General features: G+C 36.4%; 1 protein-coding gene across 1 annotated transcript in view; it reads left to right on the forward strand.

Annotated features, from left to right (window-relative positions):
• Window positions 1–21,731, forward strand: part of GSK3B (glycogen synthase kinase 3 beta) — a gene marked incomplete at its 5' end in the record, with an annotated part of 141,694 nt that overhangs the window by 116,670 nt on the left and 3,293 nt on the right. Inside the window, one exon of the mRNA XM_021711357.1 lies at window positions 6,803–6,901. Within this exon, the coding sequence (XP_021567032.1) occupies window positions 6,803–6,901 (99 nt within the window). The remainder of the gene's footprint in view (window positions 1–6,802; window positions 6,902–21,731) is intronic.

Raw genomic sequence — 21,731 nt, forward strand, 5'->3', positions numbered from 1 at the left:
GGCTCAAGCAATCCACTCGCCTCGGCCTTCCAAGGTACTGGGATTACAGGCTGAGCCACTGAGCCCAGTCAAAAAAATCTTTTTAAATGATGATTCTGAGGTGAGTGGATTGCCTGAGCCCGCGGGTTCGCGACCCGCATGGGCAGCGAGACCTCATCTCTACAATAAATCAAAAAATCAGCCCGGGCGTGGTAGTGCATGCCTGTAATTCCGGCTACTCGGAAGGCTGAGGCGGAAGGATCGCCTGAGCCCAGCAGGTTGAGGCTGCGGTGGCTGGGAGCAGCCACTGCACTCCAGTCTGGGCAACAGAGTGAGACTCCAACTCAAAAAAAAAAAAAAAATGATGATTCTGGCACGGATGCAGAGAAGAGGGAACACTTATACACTGTTGGCAGGATTGTACATTAGTACAACCTCTATGCAAATCAGTATGGAGATGACTCAGAGGACTAAAAGTAAATCTACCATTTGATCCTGCAGTCTCATTATGAGGTATCTACCCAAAGGAAAAGACAGAGGTCCTTATATAAAAAATACACCTGCACCCACATGTTCATCACAGCACAAATTCACAATTACAAAGTTGTGGAATCAACCTAAATGCTTGTCAACTGATCGGTGGATGATGAAACTGTAGTACTTATACTGTGGAATAGTATTTAGTCATCAAATAATGAGATAATGTCTTTTGCAGCAACTTGGTTGAACTGGAGAATATTATTCTAAGTGAACTAACTCAGAAACAGCAAACCAAAGACAAAGAGAATGATATAATGGACATTTGAAACTCAGAAGTGAGAGATGGGAAAGGGTAGAGGAACGAAAAAATCACCTATTGAGTACAGTGTGAACAGGAGGAAGTGTTGAGTACACTTAAAGCCCAGACTTCTTCACCACTGTATAATGCAAACATGTAACCAAAAACTATTTGTACCCCCAAAGCTATTGAAATAAAGATAAAAATTAAGAATAAATGAATCGACTTCAGAAGGATATTTTAAAAATGAGATGAAGCTAAAAACATAGATCACAGTAGAATTGAGATACCTAAAATCATTATATAAATAAATATAGAAAAGTCTAGATTTGCTCCCCCATAATTCAAAATATTAGCAATATTATTTTAAATGCCCAGAAAGGTCACTTTTACTTGGATAAAATAACTCAGTAAAGTCTCATTTATTGTACCTTATTAAGAATGGAGTTCTCAGTATAAGATTTTCAGGTAAATCAAAAGAACTTTTAAAATAGTAACATTTTGGTGATAATTTCTAAAATATATTTGTGCTATAAATGTACACTAAACAGCCAGGCAAGATAACTCACACCTGTAATTCCAGTTCCTTGGCAGGCAGGAGCGTTGCTTGAGCCAGGAGTTCAAGAACTACCTAGACAACATAACAATACCTCATCTCTACAAAAATAAAAAAATTTAGCCAGGCCTGGTGGCATACACCTGTAGTCTTAGCTACTTGGGAGGCGGAGGCAGAAGGATTGCCTGAGCCTAGGAGATCATGATAGAGTGAGATCCCAACTCAATGAATGAGTGAAGTACACTGAAAGTATTGAGATGTTCTTTGGTGACTGGTATAAATTGTGAAGCTGCCTTTTGGACAGTTCCAAGTCAAAGTAGTCATGGTTTTGGGCAAATACGTGGTCCTCACATGAAACATCACCAGCGTCACCAAAGCAGCAGGAGTAAGCCTTGTAATGGTTACTATTTGTCTGATTTTCTAGTTAATTTAGTATTTGTTTAATGTTCTGAATGAATATGGAATATGTGGTCAGCATTAGGAACTTGGTCAGGAATTTCCTGGGCACTTTGAAATTGTTACCAAGGAGAGAAGCAGTTGTGGGTGGTGTTGCTTAACTCATCTAAAAAATAAGTACATACAAATAAACAACATTAGAATTTGGTAATGTGTGAGATCAAGGGGCACCATCCTAGTATTTGAATTACTACTCAAAAAAATAAAAATACACAAGTGATGAGCATCCCATTGTTAAGTAATTTAAACCTTTTTGTGAATAGAGACAAATAGCAGTTTTAACTACGTAGACAACCACAGGTGATTACTCTATAAACATAAGAGGTCTGGCATACATGTAAGAGTTCAAACTACTTATAGAAGAAAAAGTCTACCTTTCTTAGTGATCCCTTTCTGGGTATTTGCAGGGTGAACTCTTCAAAGCTAACCAAGGAAGAAGATTCTCTTTTATCTAATGACTGGTAGTATTTTATTACATCAGTGTGAGAATAGGTCTAGTGAATGAAGGGGTTGATTTCTTCCCTCTGGTTCACAGCTTGAGCAAACATATATTACCACTCCCTCTGCCCCCCACCCCCAAAGTAGTGAAATTCTTACCTGCCCCATCTTAGTAGTGAATTGGAGAATCTTGTACTTGGAAGAATAGAAACTTCAAGTTTTACCAACTAGATTTAGGTTTTGTTTTTCCATTTTAAAAGATTACCTCATCAGTTATGGTTGAGTTTATTCAGTTTGTCTTCTCTTGGGAATTTTTCTTCTGTACTACTATATAGTATAAAACAACAATGCAGCAAAATTTAGTTAAATGAGATTAGTTAACCTGTTAGTTGATTGATATCTATCTTAATTAATCTATTTAAAACTCATTTTTCTTTTGTTTAAATTCTGCCTTAAACTGTTTGATTATAGAGCACAATTGTTTCATAGACCATTAAAACACTTGTAATTTTCCCTAATAAACTGCTATGGAGTTTTTTTAATGAATTGTTTTAATGACATCTGCAACTGATTGAAAAAATTTGTATCATTCATTAATTTTTCTAAAGTTTTCTAGAACCTCTTGCCATTTTGTTTTGAACCATGTCTCTTGTACAATTTATCTCTTATCCTCCCTATCTTTCAGTTTATTCTCACTTCTCCAAAGTCAGCCCTACTTTATCATGGACCTTTTTCTTCCCTTTTTTAATTTCACTACTCTCTAGCTTAGCACACATATTTAATAACTATATAATCGCTTACTTCTTCATTTCAATCTTTGCCTTCAAGTATACATACATTCTCCCTGATTCTGACAAGTACTATTGCTTTGTTGTTTCTGTCTTCCAAAATGCCACCAGTTTTTGCATTCTTCACTGAAGTTTGTATTCACACTCACTGACCCCATTTCCTGATTACTCATAGCCATGGATGAACAAAGTGATTTGAAATAAGTAGTAGTAATTGTTGGGAGTGAAAAATAAACCATTTTGTACTAGTTGTGACAACTAGTGGCCTTGTAATGGCAAGAATAGGACTATAGCAAGAATGCGAGGATGCTGCCTCATTTCACAGGGGAAAGCTGTGACAGTTAACATCCTCTCTGAGGTGGAGAACAATTGCAATTTGTTCTCTACAATTTAGGTAGAGAAAGAGAACAGTGGCTTATAGAAATTGTAATGGCAAGAATAGGACTATAGCAAGAATGCGAGGTTGCTGGGTATGGCAAAGCCATTACAAGTCAAAGCCATTACAAATCTATACCTTCATGGGGACAGACTGTGGGCACTTTTATGGGGTTGTCACAACTAGTACAAAATGGTTTATTTTTCACTTCCAACAATTACTACTGTGTACTTCAAATCACTTTGTCCCTAATCCTAACCCTAACCCTAACAAAAAGTTCACAAAGTTTCCCTCTCCACCCAGACCCAGCCCCTCCCACTCTCACGTCTATGGGTATGGCAAAGCCTTCAGGATCCCAGAGCTGCTTCTTTTCTTGTCTTCTTTTTTTCTTCACTCTTTTCTTTCTTTCCCTTCTTTATTTACCCCTCTCTCCCTATCCAAGGCCAGAATGACATTCTACTACCCAAGGAAAAAGAGTGTTGCTTTGTTTCAAGTCCTTCCCCTTTATGTGCCTTTACAGCCTGCCTCCATATCTATGGGTTTCACATTCCTGAATTCAGCCAATCACATATTAAAATATTCTGGGGGGAAAACTAATAATAAAAAAGAACAATACAGCCGGGCGTAGTGGCTCGCACCTGTAATCCCAGCACTTTGGGCGACAAAGGGGAGAGGATTGCCTGAGCCCAGGGTCAAGACCAACCTGGGCAACTTGGCAAAACCTTTTCTCTACAATAAACCAAAAAGTTAGCTGGGTGTGGTGGTATGTGCCTGTAGTTTCAGCTACTTGGAAGACTGAGGTGAAAGGATTGCCTGAGCCCAGCAGGTCGAGGCTGTGGTGGCCATGAGCGTGCCACTGCACTCCAGCTTGAAACTGGAGTGAGACTCCTATTCAAAAAAATAAAGAATAATAAAATATAATACAAATGAAAACCAATTCAATATGATATCTATCTATATAGCATTTACATTATATTAGGTGTTATAGGTAATCTGGATATGTCTTAAAGTATATAGGAGGATGTGCATAGGTTATATGCAAATACTATGCCATTTTAGGTAAGGGACTTTTGAACATCCTCAGATTTTGATGATTAAGAGGAATCCTGGAACCAGTTCCCCCAGAATACCATGGAACAACTGACTGTACATCTATATACCCTTATCCAGATTAAAACACAAAATTGCTGTGGCCTTCAGCTGTGCATGGCAGACACACAGAAGGATAGGTGATCTGGTAAGGGAAAGTAAATGCATAGGAGAAAATGGGCAGTATGGGCTGTAAGGAAAGGGACCACAGACCATTGATGCTCAGTTTATTTAAAAGATTGTTTTAATAGTAGTTTTGTCAAATGTCTTATATTAAAATCTGTTGTTATCTTTTTCTGTTTTAGGTTTTCTTTTCTATGTTGGGCACATAATCATAGAGATCTTTTCATTTGAAAGTGCCCCTAACCTAGTAGGTTGACTGCCTTTCTTGCCAGTTTGTTCAATTGTCCATTTCAATTTTTGTTGATCAGATAAGGATAATTATCTTTTTATTGCTCTTTCCTGGTATCTAACATACTGTTTCATGTTCAGTATTGTTAAGTGAATGGATATGTGCGTGGGCAGGTAGACAGATTTTAAAGAAGCCTTTCCATTTTCAGAGATTTTAATTTTAATTAGTGTGGTAAATCTGAATTTCTTCCACATACTGCATTAATACTTTTCTTAAATTCCTCGAACCATAAAGTCTTCAGCCATAGCAATTACCAGGAATTATCTTACTTTCCTAAGTATATTTTGTGGGGGTGGACGACTTGAATACAATGGCATAAGATCTTTCTGTTCCTCAATGAGAACCAATACAGCAACTAAATCTGATTGTAAGAAAACAGTATTTCTTAGAACCTGATAATTAGGGCAGTGGTTTTCCAGCTATCTTAGCAGAGAAAACTCTCATTTGACGAGCTATACTTATTTCTCTTTTAAGGGGAAAAGAAATTAATAGTCTTCTCTCAGTTTATTCCCATTCATTTTTCCTAAATCTTAGGATCAGTTTATTGTTTTTCTTTACCAGAATATGGTATCATTTAGTATCTAAATTGGTGCCAAATTTAGATATTTAGGTACTAATTTGAGTAAATTGATATTGGCAGGGCCTTAGCACTAGAAACATTTTTAAATTACTGCATTCAAATCATATTTCTCTTGCATAGGAGCTTGGAGGGAAAGTGTAATGGGGAGTGACTGTTTAATGGGTTTGGGGTTTCCCTTTGAGGTGATGACAGTGTTTTGAAATTAGATAGAGGTGATGTTTGTACAGCATTGTGAATTTACTAAATGCCACTGAATTGTACACTCTTAAATGGTTACTTTTATGTGAATTTTATCTTAATTTTTTTAAAAAGTGATTTCCCAATTTTTAAAAGTTCATCCCTTATCTGTAAATTGTCAAAATGTATACTGTAGCTTAGAGAATAATGTCTTTCTATAGGTAGTATGGCTATAATTGTTTCTTCAAACTGTGGCACTAGAGTGAAAATGAGTACTCTTAGGTGAAATGCTGAAGTAACAAGAATAAACAGGGTTATCCCAGCAATCTAGGGCAAGAGACATATTACCTAAAGCTGACAACAGATCCTTTTATATACAAGCTCACCACCACTGCTTGTTGTCTATATTAGTAGATCCAGTATCATCTTAAAATAATTTCGTATGGCTCCTACACAGAACTTGATTCTTTAAAGAAAACTAATCTGTATACAGTTGACAGAGATAACCTTCCCACATGTAGGTAAAAAGCCTAATTAAAACTTAAAAAGTAACAGTCTTACTGATTTTAAGAAATAGAATTGGATAAAGACATTCTAATTTTTAATAAAAGCATGATACTTTAAACACATTTCTTAAATCCTTTTTTCACTAGTGTCTAGATAGGTCTTGTCTGCCATTGGCTCATGAACAATTTGGGTAAGTTGGTCTGTACAACCAGTTGTATATACAGTACATACAGACACACACTGACAGCATTCATATTCTATTTGTTGTGACATGACTGCTCTCAATTCCTGTAGTTAAATACTGCCAGAGTCAGACAGGAAAGCTTAATATATTTAAGTCAGTGAAAGATGGAAATATACTCATACCTCATTAGTATGCTTACTCTAAAACTTTGGTCACTACCTTTCCCCAAGATATCTTTAGTTCCAAAACATCTTAATTTTAGCAGATAATGCCTTTGTTATGTATCACAACATTTCTGTGGGCTTTTTCTATAGTTGATTACTAGTTCATTTGGTTCGTTTGAGATATAGGTTTTTAGGTTTATTATGGGTTTTTTTCTGTTAAACTAGTATTTTAATGCACTACATTATGTTTATTGTTACTAGTAAAATCATTTTGCGTTCAGAGTTAAGTGTGGGCTCTAACACTTGTGTCTTCTCTAGAACTGTCAAGTAATCCACCTCTGGCTACCATTCTTATTCCTCCTCATGCTCGGATTCAAGCAGCTGCTTCAACCCCCACAAATGCCACAGCAGCCTCAGGTGAGAACACCTAAGTCTCTTCTATAAAAACATATTCTGTTTTTTAAAAAGATATGATTTACCTCCATTTCATTTCATTTAATGAGTATAAACATTTAATACCTTTCAAGTATTAAAAACATAGCATAATCAAATGAATAAGTATGAATAAAATATTGCTTTGTTTCCAAATAGCACAAAACAAAAGCATCCCATAAGTGCTTTATATATAAGGTGTAAATAATTTCTTAAAATGTTAAATTCTATCACCTTAGTTGTTATTTTTAAAATCATGTTTTCCATATAATTTCAATGAGAAACCAAATCAAATAAGATGCTTATAGCAGAAAACAACCTATACAAATTATTATATAGATACTTATTGAAGAGCCACACCCCAAATGTAAATTATAGTAGTGTACTAGAGAGGCACACTTTCTCGAAGTATAAATTATAGGTGGGTATTATTATTAATCTTTTGAAAGGGCTAAAACTGCAGTGCAAATACATATAACTAAGATATAGATCAGAATGTGACTAGACTGTCATCTACCCAAAAAAAAAAAAAAAGCCCTTTAGGTGTTAGATCTATGCTGTGCTGCTGAGGCTGAAGCCAACTAACAGTGGGGCCTGATTTAGTGAGAATCACTGTCCTTACAGATATTCTGAAAATACCCAACCCTTGAATGAACTGAATTTTTTCAAATAATGTCTGGTTGCTTTTTACAATGAAGCTATAGACATGACAGGTAGCAAAATTAGGGGCTCAGAATTTGGTACCTTTTTCCCCCCTCCAACAAAGCAAATGGCAGAAGCTGACTTATTTTCCTAACGCATCTTGAACTGAATTGGATCAGATCTATTTTTGCCTAAGGTCATCTATACTGCAGGAGGAAAAAGCTTTTATTACCATTACTAGTTCTTAGCACACAATAGAAAAGGTCAAAATCTTATCTTCTGTTTTCTGATACAGTCTTGTTTGTTTCTGTCTAATCTTTTTTTAAAACATTGATAATAAAGATTTAACACATTTCATTCTAGTTGAAGTCCTACCTTCCTTTCAGGAAAAATCTGAAAGTTCCTGGCTCATTATAACATGCTACCTTGAGAAAGTCATTTGAACTTTATTGATATTATTGGTGTCTTACTCATTTTCTCAATCTGTAAAATGGAGTGGCAATGCAGTCCTAAAGTAACTTTGTAAAAATCAAATATGTTCTAAAGTGTGCTTTAAAATTTTTTAATGTAAGTACAGCCAGGCACAGTGGCTCATACCTGTAACCCCAGCACTTTGAGAGACAGAGGCGAGAGGATTGCTTATGTCCAGTGGTTCAAGACCAGCCTGGGCAACCTGGTGAGACCTCGTCTCTACAATAAATCAAAAAATTAGCCAGGCATGTTGGCACGAACCTGTGGTTCCAAATACTTGGAAAGCTGAGGCGGAAGGATCACCTGAGCCTAGCAGATCAAGGCTGTGGTGGCCTAGAGCATGCCACTTCACTCCAGCCTGGACAACAGTGAGACTCCAACTCACAAAAAAGTAAAAACATAGTTTTTTTTTCTTTAAAAAAAAATATGTCTACTTAGAATGAAGACAAATTACTTAGATGGACTATTAATAAACTTAATACATCACTGGCCTGGTTTTGATTACATTGATTGTTCACAACATGAAGTAGGCCATAACCCTGAACTAACAAACTCGTTTACTTTTTGAGCTAGTTTCCAGGAGTTATATTAAAATTGCTTTACACTGTGTATAAAAGTGACTATTATGATTGATAAAGTTTTGGCAATTAAACATAATTTTATTAATATAAGATACCAAACTAGTTAATGATTGCGACTCACTTTTTTGGCTGAATTGTCTGCCTAGTAGAAGCCTAGTGTAACTTGATTTTCATATTATTTTATACAGGTTACAGCAGTTACCAAAAAATATTTCATTGCTAAATGTATATTCTTGTAGCTACTGACATCAGATTTCATCATAAAAATGGAAACTGACATTGGACTTTGACACTGAGAGTTTACAAGTTGAAGTAAATTGGGGTATGAGTAAGTTAATAAAGGAATAGTTAGCTGAGGCCAGAGCTAAAATTAGCTTAGAGAAATGCATGCTTTGAGTACCTTAATAGTTACCAAAAAGGGTTTGAGCTCTGAGCTTCATACTGTCTAAAGTAGATAAAGAAATGTTATCTGTTAAAATTTTCCATTGTTCATTAGTTAAAAAGCACACTGGTGGCTTAGGAAAATCAAAGTGTTTCTAGCCCTGCTGTTTGTTTGAGAAGTAGTCCTCCTTTAGGGGCCTCAGATTTGGTACTGAAAGAAACATTGTAAATGAACTTCCCATCACCATTCCAGCAATACATGTAATAGTGAGTTTCAAGTGGATACTGTTTTTTTAAGTTCCTCTCAGTGTACTCCACAACATAACACCACAGTATAAAGAAAAGCAGTTTTCTATGGGGCCATGGTGATGAAGGCTAAGTATTTCACCATATATAACTCAGGAAATGCTGGTTAGACCAAGTGATAGACTGTATGGCCTTATGGCTTCTTGTGTTTAAATATTTATGTACATTTTAAATAAGTATTTAACAGTGTGTGTTATACTCTTTAGTAAGACACTAAAATATATATGTCCTTTGTTTCTCCTGGCTTCAGTTTCCTTATTCATAAAGCAGGAATAATAAAGATCCACTACACAGAACTGTGAGAAAAGATATAAAGTGTTCAAAGTGCTTGGCACTTCGTCTGGTCACATGGTAGGCCATCAGTGAAAAGAAACTGTTGTTACTATTTTTATTACTGTTATTGCCAAGTAAGGACAGATCCAGACATTTTATCTGTTTGTTTCAAGCAGCCATGTGGAAGGCATCCATCTTCTTATGATGAAAAAGATAGTTACATTCATCTTCTTATGACAAAAAAAATCTCCTCTCGTGGATAAATGGACACCATATCTCCACACAGGCAGAGTGAGGGACTGCCTACAGACATGACCGAAGCTTTCCTCACAAAGCATTGTTGGGTGTGCTCCAGGATTCAAAGAAATAAGTATTAAGCTTGAATATCTGAACCTGGAAATATTTGTTTTTAAATTTTCAAAGAATTCCTAATCACCTACCCAAACTACATCACAACAGTAATATACTCCAATGTGCCCTGGGGTGAATCAATTATATTATGAATCTCTAAGTAACTAAATTGGTTGGCTTACTTGATTTAAGTCACTGTAATGGAGAACATGCTTCAAAATTGTATTTTAGAGATAGTGTTCATTTAGTTTATGACAAAACCATATCAACGAAATAGAATTATAACCTGTTTTCAGAAGCCTGAGAATGTGCCTCCTAGTCATCTAAAAATAGTTTTAGATCACCAAAATACAAGTTCAAAAGAGAAACGTAACTCTGAAATTATCATCTGATCTCTTGAAATACCATTCCTACTCTTGTTCAGCATCATTGCAATTCAGGTTCTGTCAAGTGTATTTAGAGCAAGGTCATCAGAACATTTAGGCTCCTAGATGACTGCCTGAGACACTCTTTATGTTACTTATAACTGGCTTAAATAAGAATGGAGTTTTCTGAAATTATGTTGACCTGGAAGTAAAGCTTAATTCAAAAGTAGGTGAGGTAAAAGTAGAAGAAGAAAGCAGGTTGACAAAGGTGCCATTAACCATGATCATACTGACTATATTATCATTAAATGAGCTTTGGGTTTTCATCAATTGCTATTGATAGCCAAAACTATTTAGTAGCTTTCAGATATTTAGGTCTTGTTAAATTTTAAATACATTGTTAAATTGTGGCATAAAATCATATTGTGGTTATTCTGGGAATATATTCTCCAACCTTTCCAAAAAAGTCTGACTAATACAGGGAACTACTGCAAAATATTTCTTCAAAATGGTAAATATAGTACATCTATTAAGCTTGATAACATTATCACCAAGGAAACTGTTTTTGTAGCTGTTTCAAGTACTCTTTTTCTGTGTTGTGTTTAAAGTTCAGGTAGTGACTGAAAGCATTATAGTACAGCAAGAGCCATTAGAGTTTAGACTTTTTAGTTCACTACTTCCACTCTAGAGATTTTAACTTCAGGATAAACCTAGTAGAAGGGAAAAAAGCTACCATGTACAGAGAAGAATCACATAATATGTGTAATAACAAATTATACAGTAGTAGAATTTTATAACAAAGGAGAGTCTATCTGAACGATCAACAGTAGGAAATTGTTTGACTACATTGTGAAGTCTCCATTTTTTAATATAGCCATAAGAAACCAATTATTATGAAACTTACAGACTTTTGTGGAAATAGCCATCCTGGAGAAAATTTTAAAATCTTTATGGCCATGTTGGTTACTATACGAAAATGTATATTTGCATATGACTAGGAACTAGATAGAAATATACAAAAATTAAAGCTATTGTGTTAAATTAGTGGGTATGGGTGTTGAATTTTTTCCCCCAAAAAAATGCTTTCCCCAAAAAGCATTATTTTAAAGTTGTTTTTAAAATATTTTAGCATCTAGAGACTATAGTTGGTCATGGCTCAAATTGACATTAAATCTCTTGAAAATTGAACGTGTGTGTGTGTGTGTATGTAATTTTCTCCATGTCCCCAATCAATCATCTCCTACTCCATTTGGGAGACCTTCATTTGGACCATCTAAAGTAATAAACCTTGAGGCATTATAGTTTTACTAATCAAATATGAACCAGATATCATCTGATAAATCAGATGAGTTGAGTGTGATATGTGCCAGAGAATTTCAACTACAGCAGTTTTCTTTATCTGTTTAGTATATTGATCTTCTGGGTAAGGTTTCTTCCAGTGCAGTGATTCTGCTATTAAAAACCAACTTGAAGCCCACTGATTTCAGTTCATCTCTCTTATTATATATTGGAAAGTGGTCATCCAGCCCATGATTATGTATATTCAATAATTGGAAGCTTATTACTGCAAGAGTGATCACATTCTATCTTTGCATCACCCTGTTAGAAAGTTTGTCTTTTTCATACCGAAAAGTATTATCTTATACCTTCTTTCACTCAATGATCCTACACTGAAGTTATACAAAACCAACCAAATTCTTCCATGTAAAAGCCCTTTAAACGTTAACGATGAGGTGGGCTCGGTGGTTCAGCCTGTAATCCCATGCCTTGGGAGGCTGAGGTGAGTGAATTGCCTGAGCCCGCGGATTCAAGACCTGCCTGGGCAACTTGGTGAGACCTCATCTCTACAATAAATCAAAAAACTAGCTGGGTGTGGTAGCGCGCACCTGTAGTTTCAACTACTTGGAAGGCTGAGGTGGAAGGATCACCAGAGCCCAGCAGGTCGAGGCTGTGGTGGCCGGGAGTAGCCACTGCACTCCAGTCTAGGTGACAGAGTGAGACTCCAACTCCAAAAAAAAAAAAAAAAAAAAAGGTTAACAGTGGCTGACTTGCCTTCCATAGTAATGATAGTTTTAAATTCTTATCCTGGATATATTATAAAATGTCAGGGTGTTAAGCTGTCTTTAAAGTTATGTGTCGTCTGCACATTTTTTGTGTCACATTTTATGTGTCATCTGTCAGTTTTTTGCCTCAATGAAAGAGGACAGACAGGGCCTACTAGAAATTTTTTGCCTTTACCCTAACTACAGGTTACTGATAAATTAATTGGAACTGGACAAGGTTTATTAGAAATTACTATTCTTGTGGTTTCTGAATGATTGGTTATTATTCTTGTTGTTTCCTTAGCTACAGACCAACTTTAAAATACTCATTTGTATAAGAATATTATGAAAAATTTTGTAAAATTCTTTCAGCCTTTTTCAGCAAAAGTAACCCTATCAAAGATGGAAATTAAACTGTTTTTTTAAGACTTAGGAGAATTTATGGTGCCTAAATATCTGTAAATGGTGAATTTCTGTAATTCATTTTAGATTGCTTTTGGGTATATAGATTCTGGGTTTAAAGACATTTATAATATATAGATGGGCCATCATTTCCTTGGGCTGCATTCTATTTATTAGGATTTTTGTTATATCCTTTCCAGGTTGAAAACCCTTCTAACAGAAAAGGGAATCATGATAGGAGTTGGATAAGGTCTGTCTTCTCTGTCATTTTACCTGTTCAGGGGACTTAACTTCTCTTGATCTTGCTTTGAAAAGATCTTACTGTTACCTTATTTGTTTCGGGATTATTTGCAATTGCTTGATCAACAATTTGTCAATAATTTTCTTTTTCTTGTTCTTGTTATTAGCCCCTTTTGAAGACTCTATCCACAAAATCATACCTGTTTGTCCTTTGAACTTTTGAAATCCATTTTGCTAAAGTCTGGTTCAGATTTAGCCATGGCCAGTGGTCCCCGTTTCTTACAATTACAGCTTTTTTACCCCTGAATTCCTATCACCCTCTACATCATCAGGCAGTTCTTTCTAGTTGGGCAGAATTAAACCCAGAATAATTTCTCCCATTGCTTATTTGTTTCCGCTGTTTTTGAGAGATGAAATGTTAAGAAAATTAAATCAGTTTATCAGATGCTTACTTTTTTAAAATGAGAGTTACCCTCCCTCATTCTCTCCCCAGGTACTATTATTTTTGCCACTGTACCATTTTTACAGTGTATGTATTCACATTCTGTCTAGTTGTAGAATCTGCAGTGTATGCCCTCATTGGTGTTCCTTTTGCTGAACCTGTTCTTTCTGTTTTCTCTTAATCTTAACCCAAATGTATGTGGAATTTCATAAACATATACAACTTTTTTTTAAGGCAGGAATTTTTCTTCTGTGGAGAACATTATATGTATATAGTTATTTTAGGAAATAAAAATGTCCCATATTCTCAATTCCAACAATCACAGACAACATTATTTTGTATTTTAGTTTATATATGAATGGGCAGAGAGACATGCTTTTTTTTTTTTTTAGTGGGCCTCTACTATTGTGAGTATGAAGACAGATGACTATGTAGTATTCATCTAATATTCTAAGATTTGTACCATAATTTGTTTAATTCCTTGTTCTTGGACATTTGGGTTGTATCTGTTTTGTTTTGTTTTATTTGCTATACTGAAAAGTGCCTTGAATATATCTTTAGAAGCTATGCATATTATCTTAACTTTTAGGAGTAGATTTTAGAAGTAGAATCAAGTTATGAAGAATTTTAAAATTTTTGCTACATAATGCCAAAGTGCCTTCTGGAAAGCTTGTCCCAGTTAACCCTTCCTACTGGCAATGCAAATACTTTTCATTTTCCCCATCCCCCATTTCCATTTCCCCATTATTCCATTTCTCAGAGAGTAGGGGTGAGGGAAATGAAGTATACCCTTGCACACATATGTTTAGGTGTTACCAGGTTGGTAGCCAAATAATGTGTATGTCTTTTTTAGGTACAGTGCTGTATCTGTTTCCTCCTGTTGCCCCTGCGTCTGAAATAGAGATTTTAATTTCAGACTATTCCAATTTGACAAATCCACTGACACAAATGAGATTGTTTCTACTCCATCTTAGGGTTTCAGGTTCACTTTGTGAGTGTATATGTAGATATCTAAAAGCAAGCCAACTTAGTTATTATATTCACCAGAGCAGTGCTTGGCATCACTTCTCGAAATTTGTTTCTTTCTATGCAAAACATGTTATCTTCTATTAAGTCAAAAATATAATCTGGGTTTATTCTCCCTCCTCCAAAAGTAATTTAAAATCTTCTTAAGTTGGTCAATGTCCTATCAGAATCACACATTCTTCCAGGGACTCTTGAAGTATTCCTCAGTTCTTTACCTGAAGTCATCTGCTTTTATTTATATACCCTTTTTTATTCTTTATTCCTGAATTAGGCATTTAAAGTAAAGATGAAAATGATACCTGTTTCCCCATGGCCTTCGCCTCTCTACCCTGAGCAGCCAAGCCTCTTAAATAAAATGTGCTCTTCCCCTGAGCTCACAGGCAACTGAAACCTCTCTGCTGCTAGCAGATCAAACGTAAACAATCTTGTTGACAGGCCCTTCGTATCCTAGTAGGTGGATTGGCTCACAAGGTCTGAATTTTACTTTATTTTTACAATGACTGAAGGCTACCTTAGTGTCTCATGTCACATCTTTACTTCAGAATAGTAAGAAGAGAGCTTAGCTGAGGAGAGTTCTCCCTCCCACTCCCTCTCCCTTTATACTTTAACACAGAAAACTGTCAAAATAATAGTAGATATTATAAAGAGAAAAATGAAAATTGACTCTTCCTTACAGTTGTTCTTTGCATGAGTGCAGATTATCATTTCAGTTTGAATACAAGTTTAGGATTTACTTTGATTCTTTGTGAATAATGATCTTGTTTGTTCATGTGTTAGTTAGTAACACTAATATCCAAGACATAGTTTTACAGTAGATGCATTTCTATTTGAAACAGCTTGAATGGAACATCCTGAGTTAACTACACAGTATAAATAAGATATATCCCAGACTGCCAAAATTTTATCTTTTAGAGGAGTTGACCTGTCATTAGCAATTTCCAACTATTATAGAAAGAAGATGCCTGGTAAGTAGAAGCACACATAAAGTGGGCTTGGGAGATATACTTGAAGTTCCCAAATGTACTTACAAAGTACATGTAAAACACAAGAGGATGAATTTGGTATATCTAAAACATGTTTTTTTACTAATGTATGACAACAGAAATATTAAAAATTCACCTCATCAACAAGGGTACCTGCACAATGCATATTTGTTTACCTAACCCTTAACTGTACCCCACAATTTTAAAATAAAAAATGTTTAAAAAAAGAAATATTAAAAATTTAGTAGTTTTGTAGCTTTTAAGAACTTGAAATGTGTTTAGGGCAAATAAGCAACTGCATTTTAACTTTTATTTAATTTCAATTACTACAAACTTAAATAGCAGCCACCAAATTGTAGAGTGCAAGTAGAACATTTTCGTTATTGCTGCTGGGCCATACAGTGTACATTCCTATAAATTAGAAGGCTATAACTATTATAGACCCACAGATCTAGAAAACTGATTTGTGGTGACAGAGCCTTTGGAACCCTACCTCCTATGTTTATTGTCTGCTCTCTCTTCCTAATATGTTTCCGTGTTTTTTCCTCTCTTTTATTTAAATCCTTTGACAACAATTTTAAATGTGAGACCTTCCATTCCGTCTCCTTCCCACTCCTCATTTGCACATTTGATCAATCACATTTGGCACAGAGAGAGTGGATAGGACCATCAGATGGGCAGACAGGGGAGGGAGAATAGCATGGAATCAAGAAAAGAGTTACTGGGTGGGGTAGTTTTCTCAGTGTTGGGACAATTGACAATTGATCCATGACTTCATTATCTAGCAAATCTTACAGATCTCTCAGAATTTGAAAAAAAAATTTTTTAAATAAAACAAAAAACACTATGGATCCTCTCTTAGAAAAAATAAGTGTGTACCATGGAATTTTACATACAAAAGTTTGCTCCAGGACAAAAATCACAGCCTCGTGGACTCTTGAGAATTGCCCAAGTTGTTTTTACTTCTGAAGTCACATAGAATAAAACTGGGTTTAATACATGTGCAAATTCCCTTGTCAGTATCTCATACAGAAGCCATAGAACTGTAGACTCTTTTCAAAAAATAATTGATTCTTGAGAAAACAATTCCAGAAAAAAGAATTGATAACCTGATACAATATTGTTTGTCTTGTACTGTTTACTAAAAGCACATCTAATTTTTTTTTTTTTTTTTTTTGAGTTGGAGTCTCACTCTGTCACCCAGACTGGAGTGCAGTGGCTCCTCCCGGCCACCACAGCCTCGACCTGCTGGGCTCCGACGATCCTTCCGCATAGCCGGAATTACAGGCGTGCACTACCACGCCCGGCTGATTTTTTGATTTATTGTAAAGATGAGGTCTTGCTGCCCAGGTGGGTCTCGAACCCGCGGGCTCAGGCAATCCACTCACCTCAGCCTCCCAAAGGCTCGGGATTACCGGCTGAACCACCAAGCCCGGCTGCACATCTAATTATTATAGAACACCTTAGTTAGTGATACTTTTATTGGCTTGTGAGCACAAACCCTAAGTGCATTTAAGTTCTTTGGTCTATACGTATGTGTTAGTTACCTATTTCCACATATCAGTTTATCCCAAAGTTTAGAAACTTAAAGTAAGAGTACACATTTACGCCGGGCTCGGTGGCTCAGCCTGTTATCCCGCGCCTTTGGGAGGCTGAGGTGAGTGGATTGCCTGAGCCCGCGTGTTCAAGACCTGGGCAGGCGAGACTTCATCTCTACAATAAATCAAAAAAAAATTAGCTGGGCGTGGTGGTGTGTGCCTGTAGTTCCAGCTACTTGGAAGGCTGAGGCAGAAGGATTACCAAAGCCCAGCAGGTCGAGGCTGCCGTGGCCGGGAGCGGCCACTGCACCCCAGTCTGGGTGGCAGTGAGACTCCAACTCAAAAAAAAAAAAGAATACACATTTACTATCTCACATAGTTTCTGTAGGTCAGGAATTCAGAAGCAGCCTAACTGGGTTGTTGTGGGTCAGGGTCTGTCATGACATAGTCAAACATCAGCCACAGGATGCAGCCATCTGACACCTTGCTTGCTTCCAGGATGGCTCATTCGTGCGCTTAGCAAATTTGTGCTGGCTGTATGCAGGAGGCCTCAGTCACTCATCATGTTGACCTCGCCATAGTGCTCCTTGAATGTCTTACATCATGGCAACTGACTTTTTCTAGACCAAGTGATCCAAGAGGGAGGGTAAGGTGAAAACCACAGTGTCTTCAGTGTCCTAGCCTTGCAAGTTACACACTATTCTTTCTGGAATATCCTATTGGTTACACAGGTCAGTTCTATTCAATAGAGGAAGGGACTGCAATAGGGCACAGACATCAAGAGGCATGAATCATAGGGGTCATCTTGAAAGGTGTGTAAAGATATCTTAAACCTGCCTACCTTCTTTTCCTCCTTCTACAAAGCTGATGATTCTCTCCTTTTCCTTCAATTTCATTCTTGGTTTGGGGAGATTTTGTTTGTCTTCCATTGTAGCATCAGAAGAGTGATAATGGGCATTGGTTTCTAGAAAGCTTTGAAATCAGTGAAATGTCAGCTCAGCAGTTGTTTGTAGAGCACTCATATCTCTGTACACCCCACAGAGTGTTTGAAAATTAAAAAAAAATAACAACACTCTTAATTCTTCTTACCATAAATTCACTATTCTGCTTTTATGTAATGACTCCTTTAGATAATGGAAATGGGCCTCCAGAAATCGCGGTGGATTTTGTTGAGGTTAGTTCTTGATGAAAGTTTGCTTTAACTCTTTTCTCCCTTTGTTAGAAAGTCTATTCTGCTTCCCCTTCTGTCCATAAGAGTCGCTGTTCTCATTCTTCTCCTCTGTGCCCCCTCTGTGTTCCATGCTTTACTTGTTAGCTGTATTACTTAATCTTTCTGTGCCTCCTCTTTCCTTCTTGCAAAATGGGGGTGATAACTACCTATTTCCCACAATTGCTGTATGGACTAAATGACACACCTGCCAAGTACTTAGTATGGGATCTGGCATGTTGGTAAGCAGTATGGCTGTCACTGGTATTTACTGCAGTATGCTGTCATTGGTGCATTTAAGTAATTATTATTGTGGTTATTGCAGGCACACTGGATTATACATATATGCATTTTAAGATGTCTCTTTTACCTTTCTATTTATTGAACATTTGCTGTATGCCAGGTATTGTGCTAAGCACTTCATAGGCCTAATTTCATGGGCTGGTTTTATAGTATTAGAGCCATAGAAAGGTCAAGTAATTTGTCCCAAAATCACACAGCTATTAAGTTGTACAACTAGGCTTCATACTCAATAAATATTTGTGGAGTTAAATTAGTTTTAAGAATGATCAGCATGAAGCTCAGAGCATCTCAGGGCTAAAAACAAAAGACTACAGAGTTGGTGATCCATAGTTGGATTGTTTGTAATCAAAATGATCTTAGCCTATCCTTTAAATCACAATGCTAGATAGCATCACTTTTCTTTTTTTCTTTTCCAAGTGCTGTGATGGATCAGCAACAAATAACATTGCTTTTTCTTTCTTTTTTTTAAAACCACTGCATATGTGAACGGAAGAGAATATAAGGAGAAGTAAAATGAACTTTGCTGCTTTTATGGAGTTACTGTTTAAATGTTTGAGAAGAAAAGTTATAGAAATTACAATAAACATCTAAATCTAATGACAATTTATCAGAATTTTAAATTAATAAACATTTTCACTACATAAGCCCACATTAAATAGATTCAGTTATGTAAAATAAATTTACAGAATGACAGTGGGAACAAAACAATTTATTAAGACTTGTTTCTTGAGTTATTTCTAAAAGAATAGTAGCAATCTTGTTTTCTGTTTTTTTTATTTTTTATTTTGAAAATGTGGGGTACAATTCAGAGTTAAGTATACAAATGTTCATTACCTTTGTACCTTTGTTGATGAAGTGCCCCCCCCAGCAGTTTCCCACTACTGCCAATCCTTTTATTATAATATTACAATAATTGTTCAAGGTCCTCTTATGAGTGAGAACATGTGATACTCAGTTCTTGGTTTCTATGATAGATCACTCGGTATTGTAGACTCTAAGTCCATCCAAGTTGCTGTGAAGTTCATAATTTTGTCTTTCTTTATGGCGGTGTAATATTCCATCATGTATGTGTACCACTTTTTTTTTTAATCTAATCCTCTTTTGATGGGCCACACAGTTGGTTCCATGTTTTGCTATTGTGAACAATGCTGCAGTAAACATACGTGTGCAGTTATCTTTTTCATAGAGTGATTTGAGTTCCTCTGAGTATTTTCCCAGTAGGGAGATTACGAGGTCGCATGGAAGGTCGATTTTTAGATCTTTTAGAAATTGCCAAACTGTTTCCCACAGAAATTGTAATTGTTTACCCTCCCACCAACAGTGTAGAAGTGTTCCCTTTTCCCCTCATCCTCTCTAGCATCTGTTGTTTTTTTGATGGTGGCCATCCTGACTGGAGTTAGGCGGTATCTCAGTGTGGTTTTAATTTGCGTTTCTTTGATGACTAGTGAGGCTGAGCATCTTTTCATGTATCTGTTGGCTGCTCATACATCTTCTTTTGAGAAGTGTCTATTCATATCTTTTGCCCACTTTATAATGGGGCTAGTTTTTTTTTTTCTTTTTGGCACATTTGAGTTCCTTGTAGATCCTAGATATTAGGCCTTTGTCAGACATACAGTTGGCAAATATTTTTTCCCAGTCTGTGGGCTGTCTCCCTGCTCTCTTGATGGTTTCTTTGTCTTTGCAGAAGCTTGTCAGTTTGATAAGGACCCATTTATCTGTCTTATCTCTTACAGCATGGGCACTTGGGGTTTTGATCAGGAATTGGTTGCCAGTTCCAATTTCCATTAGGGTATCTCCTGCATTTTCTAAGGTTCTTATAGTTGGAGGTTTTACATTTAGGTCTTTGATCCATTTAGAGTTGATTTTTGTGTATGGGGATAGGTAGGGGTTTTGTTTTAATCTTCTGCATGTGGTCAGCCAGTTTTCCAGGCACCGTTTACTGAGTAGGTTCTCCTCTCCCCAGTCGGTGGTGGAGGCTTTGTCGAAGATGAGTTGGTTGAGAAATTGAGGTTTTGCTTCTGGAATCTCTATCCTGTTCCATTGGTCTATGTGCCTGTTTTTGTACCAATACCAGGCTGTTTTAGTTATTGTAGCTTTATAATAAAGTTTAAAGTCTGGGAGTGTGATCCCTCCCGCTTTTTTGGTTTTTTTGTTGTTGTTGTTGTTGTTGCTGAGGATTTTTTTGGTTATTCGTGGTCATTTATCTTTCCATATGAATTCCTATATTGTACTTTCCAGGTCTGAGATGAATGTTACTGGTAGTTTAATGGGTATTGTGTTAAATCTGTAGATTACCTTGGGTAGGATGGACATCTTAACAATGTTGATTCTTCCATATTTTTTCCATTTGTTTATGTCATCTTTGATTTCTCTGAGCAGTGTTTTATAGTTTTCATTGTAAAGGTCTTTTATGTCTCTGGTTAGGAAGATTCCAAAGTGTTTCATTTTTTTGTGTGGCTTTTGTGAATGGGATTGTGCTTTTTATTTGGGTTTCTGTTTGTTTATTGTTGGAGTATAGATATGTGACTGTCTTTTGCACATAGATTTTATACCCTGAGACTTTGCCAAAGTCTTTTATCAGTGCAAGGAGGTTTTTGACAGATGCTCTTGGATTTTCGAGATAAAGGTTCATGTCTTCTTCAAGAGGGATAACTTGACTTCCTCTTTTCATATTTGGATACCTCTGATCTCCCCTTCTTTTGTCTGATTGCTCTAGTTGGGACTTCCAAAACTATGATGAAAAGGTGGGGTGAGAGTGGGCATCCTTGTCTTGTTCCGGTTTCCAGGGAAAATAGTTCCAATTTCTGTCTGTTTAGCAGTATGTTGGCTGTGGGTTTCTCATAGATGGCTCTTACTATTTTGAGATATGTTCCATCTGTGCCTAGATGTTTGAGGGTTTTTATCAAGAACAGGTGCTAGATTTTATCAAAAGCTTTTTCTGAATCTAATAATATAATCATGTGGTTTTTGTTTTTACATCTATTGATGTATTTAGTTATATTTGTTCTTAAATTAGTTTCTTCCCAGCCACCAAGAGGTCAGCTCCTTCTCCTTTACCTGGCCAAGGGGCCAGTACATTTACTGTCTAACCATCTTGATGATGGAATTGAAAAGCTTATGAAATGTAGCTTTGGCTGGGCTCAGTGGCTCAGCCTGTAATCCCATGCCTTGGGAGGCCAAGGTGAGTGAATTGCCTGAGCCCGCATGTTCAAGACCTGCCTGGGCAACTTGGCAAGACCTCATCTCTACAATAAATCAAAAA

Source organism: Carlito syrichta, unplaced genomic scaffold (assembly GCF_000164805.1).
Source record: "Carlito syrichta isolate Samal-C Ts95f unplaced genomic scaffold, Tarsius_syrichta-2.0.1 Scaffold82995, whole genome shotgun sequence".
In the NCBI taxonomy this organism is placed as follows: Eukaryota; Metazoa; Chordata; class Mammalia; order Primates; family Tarsiidae; genus Carlito; species Carlito syrichta.